The 16,420-nt window shown below is 41.2% G+C and overlaps 1 protein-coding gene across 1 annotated transcript in view; it reads right to left on the reverse strand.

Annotated features, from left to right (window-relative positions):
• The window catches only part of LOC116328797 (protein kinase C epsilon type-like), a 50,164-nt gene extending 33,744 nt beyond the window's left edge, over nt 1-16,420 (reverse strand). Inside the window, exon 1 of the mRNA XM_031750677.2 lies at nt 16,076-16,420. Within this exon, the coding sequence (XP_031606537.1) occupies nt 16,076-16,420 (345 nt within the window). The remainder of the gene's footprint in view (nt 1-16,075) is intronic.

The following is a 16,420-nucleotide window of genomic DNA, read 5'->3' on the forward strand; positions in this document are numbered from 1 at the left end:
ATGAGCTGCAACAGTCTGGATGCATTTCATGCTTGCTCCGCCAACAGTTTTCTTTGTTTGCAAAACTTTTTGAGGTAATCACAAACCACAAGTGAGTCAACACAACTCAACATCGTTCCTGAACGTAGCCAATATTTTGGCATCACGTGACCGCCCAAAAAAGTTTCATTCCTACATCACAGTAAGACAAACCAGTGATTCAGCATCTGCATATGAACAATACACACACCACAAACTGCCTAATAATACTCATCATGGAGGCTGTGAAGACTGGCTTTGCTTCAAACTGAAGGAGAATAGATCAGTAAGGCTTTTGCTGCTTTTACTGCTTTAGCAAGCGAACACACCTGTCTCGATAAAACATGAGCGTTAACCACTTCTTGTTTTCTATGATTATAACCTCACCTCTATTTGAATTGTCATCAACTGTGTCATGCCAAAACGCCCAGCAGTCCATTCATGACTAAACAAACGTAACACGAGTCTGCTATTCTGAACCATGAAAGATCCCTCGAGCTATTTACGAAGCCACAAGAGCATTGTACTGCATCAACAGGCTTATCAGTGAGTTTAGTCGTGCAGTATCTCAGAAATAATTTGGTCAGGTTTGGGTTGTTATACCAACCTGAGCTCCGACACCATCAGGGGGAAAAACAATTACTTGCTCTTTTTTGACTTGGTATTACCTCATTAATTATGTTGCTAGAAAAAAAAATTAAAAAAATATAAATTTAAGCTACAACATGTTGTAGGCTTAATTACTACCATCAGGATGAATAACTCAGAATCTACTGAAAACTGAGCCTTTAATGTAAAAGTGAGGCCAGAAAAATGGGAACATTTTGACACCAAGTGCGCCTTTGTGTGCTACAGACATTCTGTCACACATCCACAGGCTGTAATTTAGTTGTAACAGAATTGTACTAGTATTACTGAGGTTTCTCACATGACATCACACACTCTTTGCTCAAGAGTTGTCTGCCATTGTTGTCTAGGATGTGATACCACCATGCGCTAGGGAAACAACAGGTTGGCAATGGTAGCTAGCATATTTCCACAGTTGCATGTAGTTTTTTTTTTTTTTTTATGATCCTGTGCAAATACTTGCTAACTGCTAGCCGAGGCGTAGGACAACTTGAAATAACGTGACTCCAACCGAAAAGCTAAGGCTCTCCTTCTAAGTAAAACGTTTTGCCAACATGTTTTATAAGGTGCAAATTCAGAGAGTAGCTAGCTTGTTTCCAGACAAGTCCTTCGCTTCCATTCAACATGCTAGCAACCAAAACAATCATAAGAGGGCTTTGGCTAACTGACTGGGGAATACACATTTTTCCCCTAGCAACATGTGATTGCCAGAGGGTCACTGACATATGTGAATGGGGCTTTACTTATTTGAGCCTACATTGTCAACGTGACTGTCACAAGTCCAAAATGGCAGACAAGCAAAGGTCACATGACTGGAAAACCTCATTGGTTCAGAAAGCTGAGTAATGTTATGTTTGTAAACATCTCAACTAACTACAGAGGCTTGCATTAGCCCTCTAAAGGCTAACTAAAGGCTAGCATGTTAAAAAAATCCTCTAATAAAGCAAAATATAATATTTTCTTGCCACTAAAATGTTGTTTTTGCCAGTTATGCTGTTATGCTGGTTGCTTTCAGAATATAACGCCCTGCTCTGTTTCTGATGATGTTTTTGTATCAACAGTGACTCAAATGACGAGTGTAATGGGTGAAGAATCATCCCAGATTGTGACTTTCCTTTCTTATTTTCTCTTTTTTTAATCATATTGTCTTCATAATAGATGATAAACAAAGCTGGAAAAGTTGGCTGACTATGTAGCGATAGATCAGATCACATTAAGGCTATAATGAGATAAGAGGTGACAGTATCCTATCCCAGGCAATAGGCCATATGTTTCTTTAATGTAACTTAATTTCTATTTTTGTACTTGTTAATTACAGGTAATACTGATCATCTGTATCTTTATTTTTTTTTTAAGGACATACCTTGATTATTTGAGTTTAATTGACAAGTTAGGCCAAAACTGACATTTTTATTAGGTTATTTATGAATAAGCTTGTCTCTTCCCAAACTTTATTATATTATGGCTCAAGTAATTATCACCGGATATTTTCCTGGTTACGTCATTAACTGTTCAGCCGATTAAGCATCAAAGCGTGGAGAGAACAATCTGTTTATTAATTTTCTCCAACTGATTAATCAACTGACCACTTAAGCACTAATAACTTTACATTACTGTGACAGGAGATTGCATCCACGTCACCAGCCCTGTTAAATGAATTGTAATGTGACTTGGATTTAACCTCCTGCGTGCACAACCACACACCAACGCCGAGGTTCCCCGCCTCGCCAACAAAAGATGGGAGGAGGGAGAGCTGGAGAATCTAGTTCGCCTCATTAATCTTGTTAGTCCAATTAGGACACTGATACAGCCAGAGAGATGGATAGCTTCACAAGCCCTCTCTCTCTCTCACACACACACACACACACACACACACTCACACATACAGGAAGCAGAGTGTGGTTGAGCTCTCAGAGCGTCTGGGGATTTTAAAATGGACTTCAGAGAGATGTTAGTGTTAAACACACGTACAGTCTTAACTCTCTCGCATCGGTTCCTCGTGCTCCAAACACAAAAACACACTGCTACAATAAAAGACACACACCATATGCAGCAGCACCGACAAGCACTCAACCAGGCAGACAGGGCACTCAAAGCTTGCATTATATCAATACTGTGGAGCTAACCCCCTCCCACTCTCCGTCCATCTAGCTCGCTATCTCTGTCCAGCCAGACGGCTCTCTGTGTCTCTCTCAGGAGCATTTAGTCTCAGTGACAGCCTCCCACATCCATCTGTCAAATAACAAATTTCGGCTTTGAGAGAGCTCGACCGCATTCACACGATAACATGTGTGTGTCTGTGCGTGTGTGTGTGTTTGGCCCTCTTTCTAACAGCAACTCGACTCACACAGGAGGTCCCCGCTGAGTGAGACAGCATGAGAGTCATGCATCTTTAATGTAACATCACAGACGGCTAATAATGTAAGAAGAGCCGAGCTGTGGCAGTGGCGGCGGAGCGAAGGTAAAGCGGGAGGACGGGAGAGATTCTCATTCGGCGTTCCGACTGCAACAAAACCCGCCCCTCACCACAACCCAACGCTCCAACAATCCCGTAGCGTCAGGCAGGAGGCCAATTAGATTTACAACAGTGGATGTTCCCCATCAAATCATCCAGCCCGTTCAGTCATCTTAAGAGATCACAACCACTCCAGATATGTGCGTGATATCCAGATGGACTGGCAGACAGTCTGATGAGCAGTCTCCGTAGATCAGACAGCCGTCACCGTTGGATGAAAACACACTTCATAAAAATTCAAGCCGCACGAGGTGGCTGCATGATTGGAGAGAAATATCCAATTAAATATAAGACATCACTCTTGTTCTTTTTTAATAAATTAAATGCATTTTGGATAATAAAAAAAACAGATAAAAGATGCATCTAATCATTAAGGTCCTCCTCTTTTAAAACAGCTACTGAAAAGGCAGCTTTCATGTAAACACTACATTTGTTCTTTAAACCTTTGTTTAGACTCTTTTAGCTCTCATTTGCCATATGATAAACGAGGTGTCATCAACTGAGGTGTAAGATTTTTTGATAATACCTTCACGCTCTTAAGCAATAGTTATGATAGGAAAATTGGCAAACTAACAGCTTCACAACATGTCCATAATTTATTTTATTATTATTATTTTTTACATTTACTTCTGGCGCAGCTAAACGAGAATCTCGATGCCAATTTATATATTTGTCTGATAAAGGAGGAGAAGGAGCCGGAGACAGCTTACTAATAACACTGGTAAAAGGGGAAAACTGCTAATTTTGCTCCATACAACCAAAATAAAATCCACCAAGTGGAATTTCTAGCACTGAGTAATTAAAACATCATAGTTAGAATATTAAATTTAAAAACTGAGCACAAAAACAATAACTTGCTGCCGTACAAGAGTCGTCTGTGTGTGAGTACTCAAAAGGCAGTTTTTTCCTGTCATATAAAACAGCCGGACCTTTTTTTCTATTGATTACACAACCGTGTGACCTTAAACGTGCAGGGCAACCTCAGAGTAGTTTCATTTGTGACCTTACTCTCCACTGTTAATCAGATAATTCCCAAAAAGTGGAAGTACTGGGCCTCTGGGGAACGACACACACATAATCACTGTGTTACCTTACTTAACTTAAGGCTATACTTTTTCCTGTTATTTTCAGGACATTTTTTATTAAATACCAATGGATTTTATGCCTGAGTTCATAAACTCTGTGCTAACTACTTTTATTATAATAACTGAAAAAAAAAGCCTGTTTATTATTTATAGATTATAATTCTTAAATGGAAAAAAATACCAATATAACTTTTGGTTATTTGTGTAACTACAGTTCTCAGAGGTCCACCCATGGTGAGACATTGAAACACAACTCAGAGTGTAGTGGTTTATAAATTCACCTTACATGTAAAAGATCCCCAGTTTGAGACCAGAAGGAAACTTGTGTAAGGAAGGGGTTTACTACCAAAACATTAGTTTCAGAGACATTTAACAATGTATGAGTTTAACAGCGGTTAAACTCATACATAACATATAAAATGGGCAGAGGAATGCAGCTAGACTCCTGGTTTCACACAGAAAGAGGAGACAAGGAGTGTGCATTTCACCTGCTTACTGTGACCTCTCAAAGGCCTTCCCATTTCTTCCCTTTCACTGGAATCATAAATTAAACACCCTCAGCAAACAGACACCCTACACATACACACTAAAGGTTGTCCTGATTTGGCTTTAGTGGGCAGTGCACCGTATTTGTCTTTGTGTGTGAGCGTATATCTTAAATCCAGACTGTCCTACTTAACCAGCAGGTCACCGAGGGGTGGGGCCCATGATGTCATTGTCCACAAACAGCGATTGTGAGGGAATGGAGTCTGGGGGTCAGGAGTAAAGCAAGGCATAATGACAATGGGGCTGTGACCGTGACGATAATCGTGTCTTGAAAGAGACAAAGCGGAAAGGCGGGGAACAAGGTGACGGTGTCATGATGCTGCCTCTATGACTAAAGGATTATGTTAGTGCTGGAGGATATTTTTAACTTTGGATGGGTATTTTTTTTCAAGGCAACAAAATATATAAATTCAAACAGGCGGATCTCAGTTGTTTTCATCTTATAACTTTCTGCAAACCGCATCTTTTTTGGGAGGTAGCAGCAGATGGTGCAAAAGAGGCTAGCAAGACTTGTTACTGTTTTCTATTTTTAACCCTCTGGCTGTTCATTCCCTCAAAGTGGCACCGGTTCTTAACCTTTTTACGACTCTGACATCCACTAAAGGATAAAAATATTTTTTGGCCCTCATCCCCATTTAAGGAAATGCCAAATTTAGATGTGCCAAATACCATACTCGGTAATTACAAGCAGTCTTTAACATACTTGTTGGTTACCCTAACGTTGGTTGCAGAAATGGGCAGGTGGGAGACAGTATTGACACCAACCTTCCTGGTGTAACGCTGAACTTTGGACAACTAAAACTTTCATGTTTGTCCAGACAGCCCATTCGTTCTTCCTAAACCAGCTGGCTCAATAACTAAGGCGCTGTTGCAGCTGCCCTTGATTTCATTCAGAGAGAATCTCTTTCGCATGTTGAACTGGAGTTTGCAATGGCAAATCGTCCTCTGCTATGAAGAACAGCTATATAATGTTATTTAGGGGCATTAGAGGTGTCATGATGTAGTAGTACTGAAAAACTCAGATCACATAAATAAAGATGTGCATAAGTTAATATGGTAAGCACTCCAGTTCGCAGCAACGTGGTGGCCAGTGAGCACACAAAGTCAAATTCTGCAACTTTAAACGATGGTTTAAGAAACGGAGGCGATGCCCAGGACTCTTCTTAACGTCGAGGCGAGTGACTGAAGCAACTACCAATGACAGTAAAATACTGTTGATTGACATATTACAAGGTGTTAAATAAATTATCAAATGTTACCTAGGCAACCCAGGCCTAGTTAGCAACCAACAATTAGCAACAAAGCAGGGCTACCTATGTGGACGCCCCTTCAGAGTAACAGACTCCCAGTGTCATGGCTCTGTTCAGCCAGCCTACTGCAGCTACAGCTCATCTATACTTTTTATGGCTATCTAATGTTGAAAGCAGTCACATGGGGCAAATTCTCGCAGACACTGAAAAAGATTTACTACAAACTAACAACCCATTAGTCAGCCAACTTAATTAGCATTTTCCTGTCTTCTCTTGATGCAGCTCCTCCCCACTTATCTGCTAGCTCCTGCGGGAGACTGCCTTACTCTACCCCACGCCTTGTCTTCAATGGATTTACTGAGTCACTGCAGTTTTGTGGGGTTTTTTTTAGCTTTGTGATATTTTGTGCACAAACTGAATACCACATATATCCGTGATATTTGCACGCAGACTAACACATTTGCAATACAACCTCACTTTGGCACAACTGGATTTAAAATCTGTGGAAAGAACTGTGTATACAGCCAAATATTTTTTGTTCTTCCGTGGCTACATGGTCACCATTTGTGTCTACGTTTTTTGAGAGTAAGTCAAATTCCTTCTGTGGGTTAACACGCTTGATTCTGATAGCATACACAACATAAGTTGTAGCCAAAGCTTGATTTTATGTTGCTGCAAAAAAAGTGGCAAATTATGAAATGATGATGTTTTGTCCACATCTGTGCAATTGATACATTTCTGATTTACAAACTGGGTGAAATTCTGTCACAGCCAGGGTATAAATTCTTCTCCCTGACCTGTGACATTAAAATTTTAATCCGATCGCCTTAGAGTCAGTTATGAAGAAATTTCCTGACAGGTGCTCTTGAGATTGAGATGGAAAAACAACTGCAAAGCCGTCGCTGCTGACAAAAAATGGTTATAAATTCAATATTTACACTAATATAACAAATTCAGAAACTTTACACCGTCTGAATTTGTCACTTGTTTAAGATTTTTTAGAAATATGCAATGCAATAAATTCTGCCAGGCATTAACGGAGCCTATAAAACATGTTGTACTAAAATATTTGGCTTCGTAGTTGTAAAACGAAAAAGAATTTAAACTGGTTAAACCATCTTTTAAACGGATGTTGGCCGGTCCCCAGTTGTAGCCCTTCAGTCTTTAATCCCGACTGCCGTGTTGGAGCATGTGAGTGTATCTGTGCTGAAGCCAAGTGTCAAACAGTGGCTGGCTGACATCTGACGTGGCCCGTGTCCCAGGGAGGAAACATTACACTGTGTGGTCATCACGTCTCAGAAGCTTCCAGCAGCCTCGCAGCTTCGCCCTCCACCCTGACATGTTTACATGTACACAGAGCTTACTTCCACGCCTCATCTCCTGTCCTCTCTCAGTCATCACCATTGTTTTCCCCCTCCTCAGACTCGTCTTACTACCTTTGCACCAACTCTGTTTTCTCTGTCAACTGAGAACTTTTTAAAAAAAACAATACCTGGAGCTATTTTTCTTAAATTACTAAGGAAGTGATAAGCTGGTGGTAATAATAGCCAGCCTGACTTGAATATGACAGCCTGCAACTGTGCACACAAACCCCTTGTTGTTATTAGAATTAAATACAATACTATAAAACCACAATTAATAATCCACAACTATTGAATAAATATAATAAAAAATAATACCAGATAATCTTATGAAGAATTTAAAGCATCACTACAGAAAAAACAATCACTAAACGGATCTTGTTGGATCTGAAATGTTACCTCTTGAGATTGTTTCAGAAAAAAATATAATTAAAGTAAAAGTGAGCAATTTTTAGTTTGACTATTCCAAAAAAAAAAAAGCACTGCATTGTAATGGAAGTCCAGTCACAGACTGAGCACCAACCAACAGATGCTGACCAGACCTTTGAGAATATATGGATGCCCTTCATCACCCTTCATGTCGAGAATTTGAATATAACAAACTGAGGATGTTTCCCTCCGCTCTTCTTTTCTTTTTTTGTTTAGTGAAGCTGCAAAACAGAAGCCTCCCCCTTCTGTGTGTGTGTTTTTTCTTTTTATTGTTCTGGCAATACAGCTTGATTATTCTTTAAACGTACAAGATGTTCTGATTTATGGCTGTATTGTGTTAAAATTTAATAAAAACACTGCTGCAAAAAAAGAAAGAAATAAAATAATGCACAACAATCATAAGGGCAAAATATCATGGTAAAAAATAATCTGTCAAACATAAACAGCTTGTAACATTAATAAAGTGAAAGGCATGCTGGGTAACAAGCTGTTAACAGCTGGGAGACAGTGAGGAGAGGTGGAGGTTTAGAAGAACAGATCCAAAGTAACTTTCAACCAATAGCAGAGCTGTGTCTGCAGTCTGGAAGCCTTTCGGGCTTCAAGAAAATGAGGCTCTTTTTTCACCATTTCTAAGTGTGAGCAGGGCCAATACAGCAGGAAACAAGGTGATGGTAACGTGTTACTCTAAACTACCTGGAGTTTTTACCTGGAGATAGAATCGCTTTGGTGGAAAAATTTTGGAAGAATGAGTGCAAGTGGAAACCATTCTGAAACCTTACACCGTAAACTGAGCTGTAAGCTTTTGTGCACCTCCCTGTGAATGTAAGTAACTTACTAAATGTAAGTATTTGTTCTCTGCACATTGCTTTGCAATAACGGTCAATCGCTAATGGTAATTCAAGCTTCTGGTTGCCTAGGTAATCTCTAATTACCTAAGCAACTGCTAGCGTATCCGCCACCCCGCTGGACACGAATCTACAATATCCTTCACTCTCGTTAGTATTTGTTTAATTCAATTGAGAAACATATCAGCGGTGGTTATTTTGCCCACCATCGCTTGGTCTCTGCTCACCACATCACTGTGAATTATTTCCTGTGCGTACACCCTTGACTCTAAACCTCTGCCACAAATATGTAAGAGCCTCAGAGAAAATAATTTTATAGAATAAGATTTCCATGGTATCATTTTTTGTAGATATTACTTCTTTCTTCTATTTGTATTTTTTCTTCTGTTAAAAAAAAGCAACCCACCCTAAATCTATATACAAGCTTACAGTCAATACTGTAATAATAGCTAATAATGGAGAAAGCAACAGAATTCCCTCTGCACTGTATGTGAAGTAAAACCACCAACCTGCAGGGCTGATAAAAGCTGCAGTTCCTTTAATGGCCACTTGGGGCGAGTCAATCCCACAGACAGATTTTAAATTTTCAAACGTATTCAAGTGATGCATTTCAGTCACGAAAGAATAAACACAGCTGCTATAACGAACAGAAAACAATACATAAATGGCAGTGTAACTAACCTGTGTGTCCTAAACGGTACATTACACCGATGACGATCTAAACAGCAACCCTATTTTGTGACGAATGATTAATTACTGTTTTGTTACTGAGTAAAACTTGTCCAAACCTGCCTGAGGCTTGATTTACAGAGCCCAGCGGTTGATGCTGTAATGTCGTGTCTCACAGACTACCTGAATACATCATCGGCATAATTATGCTGGTGAGTAAAGTGGAATTTCCCTTGAAGAGTGGGCACGCAGCACAAGGGAACTCTTTAAGTCTCTGTACCTTTGAAGGCCTTGAGTTTGAATCACTCTTCCTTCTAAAAGAACTAAAACGCTGCTTTTCTGGCTTTTTTCTCTGCCCTTTCTTACCCCTGAAACCCCCCCCCCCCCCCCCAAAAAAAGCTCCTACCCATCTCTCTCTCTCTATCTCTGATGTGTCTGTGGGTGAGTGACTGTCACCAAGGGGACGGGGCTGTCACTGTCACCATGGGGATGGGCTCCGTAGAGCATCTCAATTACTGAGTGGGACAATTAATAAGCATCAAAGTCCTGGTTAATATTTCACCAGCGGCACAAAGCAGGAACCAGCGCTCGGGTCCCGGGGAGATGGAGAGGTGGTGGAAGACAAAAGAGAACAGGAAGCAGAGAGGATGGGCATAACAGTGCACATACGACAGAGATGGAGCGATGACGAGATGGGATGAGAGAGGCAGCAGAAGGGCGGAGGAAGTGAGAAAGATGGAGCTGAGGTACACATGCCTCAGTGTTCTTCTGAACAGCAGGAAGTATGCCATTTGGCTGTACTCTGTGCTGGGTCTCACTGTGTATTACTGTACACTTCAGTTTTTGTCACTGATCTGCTCTCAGTACTGCAAACCCTGCCGAGGTTTAAATAATTTGTACACACTAAAGTGGTCTATTTTGCTTATTTTCTTGAAAGCGACCAAATAATGTCAACATATGTGCAAATAATTCCTATGATGCAAAATCTCAGGCTTCACACTGCTGAACCCTGGGCTGTGAGCACAGAAGCTCCACCCACCCACATTGGGAGGGGCAGCCAATCAGAAGAAAGATGGGTTAAATGGAGAGTATAGGAAGCTAAAACTGTTTGATTCAGACAGAGAATGAATGGATGAAAGGTCCAATGTAAGAGAAAAAGAATAGAATATTTTAATTTATGATTTAGGTGATCTTCTTCATAGTCCAGTTGCCCTCTCTTCCCCATGTTAGATCGCCAATAACTGATATTATTCCTGCTTAGAAGGGCGGGGGTTAATACACAATGATAGAGGTAGCGCGATCCACGATGCAAACTGTCTTAAGTCACAGATTTTGGGGAGCTCTATAGTGTTTTTTTCCCTTCAGACCTGGCGTTCTACTGACTTGTTCAATGGCCCTCTTTGCACACAGCAGACTTAATGACCATAGTCCAAGAACAAAAACATGGCACTGCAACTGAGCACAATAGATTTCTTTTAGCTAGACTTAACTGAATGTTAAATTATTTTTGTGTCTTATGGAAAATCTTTTGCAAACTCAAAAAACACGATGTCTACAGAATGGATGAGCTACTGGATGAATATAGCGGCTATGAGAGACTGGACTGGCTGAGTTCACAACTGCTAATTTAATGGTGTGCCTTGAGAATTCAACTTGGTAAATAATTACCCGCAAAGCACAAATGTAATCTAATCTAAGACTAGTATTTGGCTCAAATCACTCCTTGTTCCCCTGATTTCTGTCTTTCAGAAAAGCAGGAAGTTACTTAATTACAATTAAGCCTTTATTGGTTGCTGTCCTGTCGGCGTAGGCTGACAAGCAATGTCAATTCAGAAATCATATTTGACACTGGATAACATTTATCTGTACCTGCTTTTCATTTAGAGGCTGAAAGCTGAAACATCCTTCATCTGACTGCTTTGTTTAAGTCCTTCAGTTCACTGATGTAACCTGGTTTAAAACCAAAATAATCCCAGATGGGTGATTTTGCATTTGCTGAAAATGGGATGGGGAGTGGGGGGATCTATCTGTTTACTTAGTTTAGTCTTAAGCCCTTTTTCCATTAGTACCGACTCGGATCAACACGATTCGCCACAGTTTTCATGGTTTTCCATTAGGTCATAGTGCCTGGTACCAGATACTTTTTTAGTACCTGCTCGCCCGGGGTTCCAAGCGATCTGAGCAGGCACTAAAGTGTGACATCATCAGACTGCATGCCACTGACTGGCTGGTCAGTAGCATCACTCGATGAGTCAAGAGAGCCTCTCGTTCACGAAAATTAATACAGCCATTTTTGAAACCCCGCAACTAGGGAAATGGCTAAAACAACGCCATGGTCCCCCAGTCAGACGAAAAGCCACAGACCGAGCAGCAGGTTTCACTTTGACATCCACCTTTTTTGTAGAGTTCGTGTCCCATATTAATAACATTGTGGGACGCTCGGACACGTTTCTGTGACGACAACCACGCACGTTCGCTAGTACCGGATTGTAGTGGAAAACCAGTCAATCCCAATCGAGTCGTGGCGATCCGTGGCAAATGCAAAAGGGGCTTGAGTTATCTATCTCCAACTACAACATATAGCTAATGCTCATTCAAAAGTCAATAATAATATTAAGCCAATAAACCAAAGTAAAAGACTGACTATTTAAATTGATGACGGCTAAATTTGGCTAAACTTTTCGGTCAATGGCACGGATTAATGTTAGGTCGGTGTGCATCCTGAGGGAGGAATGAATGCACGGTACGGCAATCCATTAGAAAAAATCTTCTTTAGGATTCTAGGTTTTTAGGATTCATCCTCTGGGGATAAACTTTTCCAAATTCTGACCAGAACTTTGAAGTTACATAATTTGCTAATTAGTTGAACAAAAGGGAATCTGACATCATTTTTGATTGTCATTAACTGCTGAAGCTATTTAAAAAGCCAGAATACCTAAAGAGCATTTCATTCCACCTTAATAAGCTGCAAGCAGAGAGTTCCCCATGCGGGCTATGAAGGTCATTCATTACTATTTTGTGACCTTTTAAGGGTCAAATAAGTTACAGATAAATTTACCATGAAAGAAATGAGTGAGCTAGATTTAAAGCCTTACCACCCAGTTTAATTTGCTTGGTCATTTTTACATACAGAGTGATTTATACAGCGGGTTTGCATCCACCACCGAGCAGATAAGGTTGAAAAGATGTGATTCCAGAAGTCATTCTTGTGTTAACAGTATTCTCTGTTTATCCTTAATAATGTATTTTTTGTGAAACATACAGCGAGTAGTGATAAATCAGTGTGTGAGAGGCAGGCTGGTCTATTTTTTATTTTATTTTTTTTGGTATAAATGAGATTAAAAAAACTGAAGAGAAAACCCTGTCTGATCTGAGTCAGACAACCTATTAACGAGTATACTATATTTCCCACCGCTGCCTCCTTGTTGAGACTGAACATCACATCCTTCCTTCCTCGCTTAAGACAGAGGAGCACGAGAAGGTAAGAGCATCAGGAGGAAGCAGATAAAAGAGGAGTTTAAGGTGCACGAGCGAGGCAGGAAGAGGAAGATGATGGGTAAACGAAGGGTGGGTGGGAGAGTGGGGGTGTTCTTAAAGCTGAAAGACGAGCTCGCTGCTGAAGAGGGGAGGATGAGAAAGACTCGGGAGGCAGAAATGGTGAGTAATGGAATAATGAAGGAGGAGGATGGAGGGGGGAGTGAGAGGGACTGTGTCGCTCTGAGGCAGATGTACTGACGAGCCGGCTGGCTGATCGATGGGATGTGGTCAATCAGCACATTGATCCATACGCTCTGACCTCACTTTTGATGGCTGAGGGGCGAAGTGGGTGCCTGTGTGTGTGCTGGTTTATATACAAGTGCGTGTGCTGACATAGCATAAGGTTATGTAACTGCACATCAATTAACCCCCACCCCCCGTTAAGGAAACCTACAGTTTGGCAAGCATGAAATCATATACACTTTCACATCCTACACTCATTAACAGAGCTCACACTGACATTTTTTTGCAGCATTGCATCATGAAAATAAGCTTCCTAAGATTTTAGATTTGCGATTAATTCACCACAATGAGCATTTTGTTGCCCCTCTTTTTTTTTTAAGATTACATCACGGTCATATGTTAATCCAGCTGAGAGCAGGGCCTCTATTAAGTACTCTTACTTCAAAAAAGAAAATGCCATTTCACAAAATAAACTGTAATAATATTGTAATAAGTGCAATGTGTGCTGTGATTTCATATCCTCTTCCAAAGGCCTGACAGTGGATTTTCATTGTGTGTGTGTGTGTGTGTTGCCTGAAACAGTTGCCTGAAAGGTAGAAAATTATCAGAGTATTTCACAATGTGCTTTGGAGAACAGTCTCCCGTTATCCTCTCTCCCCCTCCCAACTCTGTCCTGAAATCACCTTCATTAGCCTTTCGTCTAACATAAGGCAAGTTGACACAAAATGAGGGGAAGCAGTGGAACGGGATCACATGTTATAACTGGAGACAAAACTTGCAGACCTAAAACAAACAGCTCTTTATTCCCTTACATACAAATCTACGTGTAGCAGTCCAACATCACAGTCTTAACGTTAAATGATGGGAAACCGTAGTATAGTTTTCTCCTCTGCATAGCTGAGTGCATCTCTGAAAGGACAGTAAAACGAATAAATAAGTACAAAAACAAACTTATCTTCAGCTGCAACGCTGCGTTTTGGGGGGGGTTAAAGAAAACAACAGCTCCTGTTTCTGCGAGTGCAAAGACACAGGAGGAATGCAATGAACTGTGAAAGGGCGACTGCAAGTCGAACCTGAGATGCCCAAACCAGATGCAGTGCAAGTCCGAACAGCTCCTGTGTCACAGATAACGAGGGTAAAGCTGCATGATAATAGAATGGAAAACAAGTCGCTCCTACATGGTCTCATTTTACATTAGTAAAAGACGACTCCATGACTTTGGTTAGAGGCTGATATTGGCATTTATAGAAAGTATAAGAGTAACGGAGACAGAGGAAACACCCTTCAACCATGTCATGAGTGTTGATGTTGCATAGTTTGTCCACTAGAGGGCACTCTGCAAATTCCCCGTTGGAAACGCTTGCATTTAAGGCCACAAACACAACAAACAGCTAATCTGAGCAGAGCGCAAACAAATTAAAAATGACCACACATAACAACTGTTAGGGAAATCCGTTTCTCATTAAAGAAAAACCATATTGGCCGATATACTGGAATATCGGATTCTTAAATGACCAAATATCGGTATCGGCTTTTATAATGTGATATCACTCAGGCTCCAGCTGTTATATCCAAACACACGTGCAGTGTGACAACGGCAGACTGCAGCACTGCTAAAGAAATTGAATAACAGAAGTGGAAGCTCTGACGAAGAGCTCAGTGCAAATGTTTGACACTGGAAGAGAGCATTTAATAATAAACATAAGGTAAACATCTTCTTCTTCCTTCTTGATCCTATCCCTAGCATCTTCCTCCGCATGTCCTCCTTCACAACATCCACGAATCTTCTCTGTGGTCTTCCTCTTTTCCTCCTGCCTGGCAGCTCCATATTTAACATCCTTTGTTCAGTATATCTACTATCCCTCCTCTGCACATGTCCAAACCATCTCAGCCTTGCCTCGCTAATGTTGTCATAAATATGAAGGCCCATTTCATTGTAAAAGGCTCTGAACTGAAACCAGAGGTTTCACTGGATAGGGATGGTGTCAGTCTTGATACTGAATGATACTAGAGTTAAACATATATTTGTTACCGATTAAAGTGGACGTATTGTGTCGCTGTTAAGTGTAGTTATATTTCTGTGAAGGAAAAAATCAGTGCTGTAGACTTTTAAGTCGAGCATTACACTGGACCTTGGTGCAGGCCCTTGGTTTATCTACCTTCTGAAACAACATCTTCCTCCTTTAAGTCAACTAGCCTCTCACTGGCTACAATTCACAAACAGACGGTTTGAACATCAGGTTACAACAAGAGAAGAAACTTCAGTGTGAAATGGAGCCTTTGGGAGATAGATGCAGGTATTGTAACATGAAACTAGTGGTTTAGAAAAGTCTCGTTCTGAAGCAATCGCACTGTTATCATTTTTCATGTTTTTTAAACTGACTGTACGGAAAGAGGGGCAGATTTGATTGTGAAACCAGCTAACGACTTGCCAAACGTTAGCCGACTGATCAAAATCTTCCAAAATGGACTCCAGTAGGTCGGTAACCATGAGTATCACCCCCTGGTGGATATTACAAAGAATCTTGGTTGAAGGTACTGTCATGTTAGTTTCACTTTTCAGACCTGGAAGCCACAACCATCCTTTATACTGTCTGTAATAGGAACCTGAAGCTGGATGGGGGCTCGTGCGAGCAGAAAACAAGTATAATGTGGTCCTAAAGTGTTCGCCATCATATTGTAGTCTTTTTCAGTTTCACCCACTGGTGTGGCAAAGGTTCACATTTGAATTTTGGGAATAGAAGACCAACAGTATTGATTCTTTACGCAATAATAGCCGACAGGTGAAACCTGGGAATACTCTTTCCCTAGCTGCTCACTGTGAACAGGAACATGAAACAAGCAGCCAAGCAATGGCATGCATACCACAGCCTAATACACTACATCAAATACACTATGCAGATACAGTGTTTAGGATTTCCTTCCACCTGCACATGCAAAACTGTGGCTTTCACCTACAGGCACGCACACCTACTCACACGCACACACAGCTAACAGATCAAACGCATACCCAGTCTTCGTAGTGCCTGGTTCCGTTCTGCAGCAGGTCCTCCAGCTGGATGGTGCAGTTGGCCACAAAGTCATCATACCCGATGGGTGCATCGTGGAACACGGACAGCTCCAGGCTCCTACCCTCACGCACCTCGGTGCAGAACTCCTGGTGCCAAACGGGACTGTTGGTCTTGGTTCTGGTGGCGGTCTGGCCTAATCGGGTCTGATCCAGATTCAGAGCCAGGTAGGGGTCCAGCAGGAAGGAGCCGCTCTTCCCCACTGCGTGACGCAGCGCCCATGGAGTGGGCTTTAGGTCCACCGCCTCACACACCCGCACCTTCAACAGGCCACTGAACACAGGCAT

Source organism: Oreochromis aureus, linkage group 8 (genome assembly GCF_013358895.1).
Source record: "Oreochromis aureus strain Israel breed Guangdong linkage group 8, ZZ_aureus, whole genome shotgun sequence".
In the NCBI taxonomy this organism is placed as follows: Eukaryota; Metazoa; Chordata; class Actinopteri; order Cichliformes; family Cichlidae; genus Oreochromis; species Oreochromis aureus.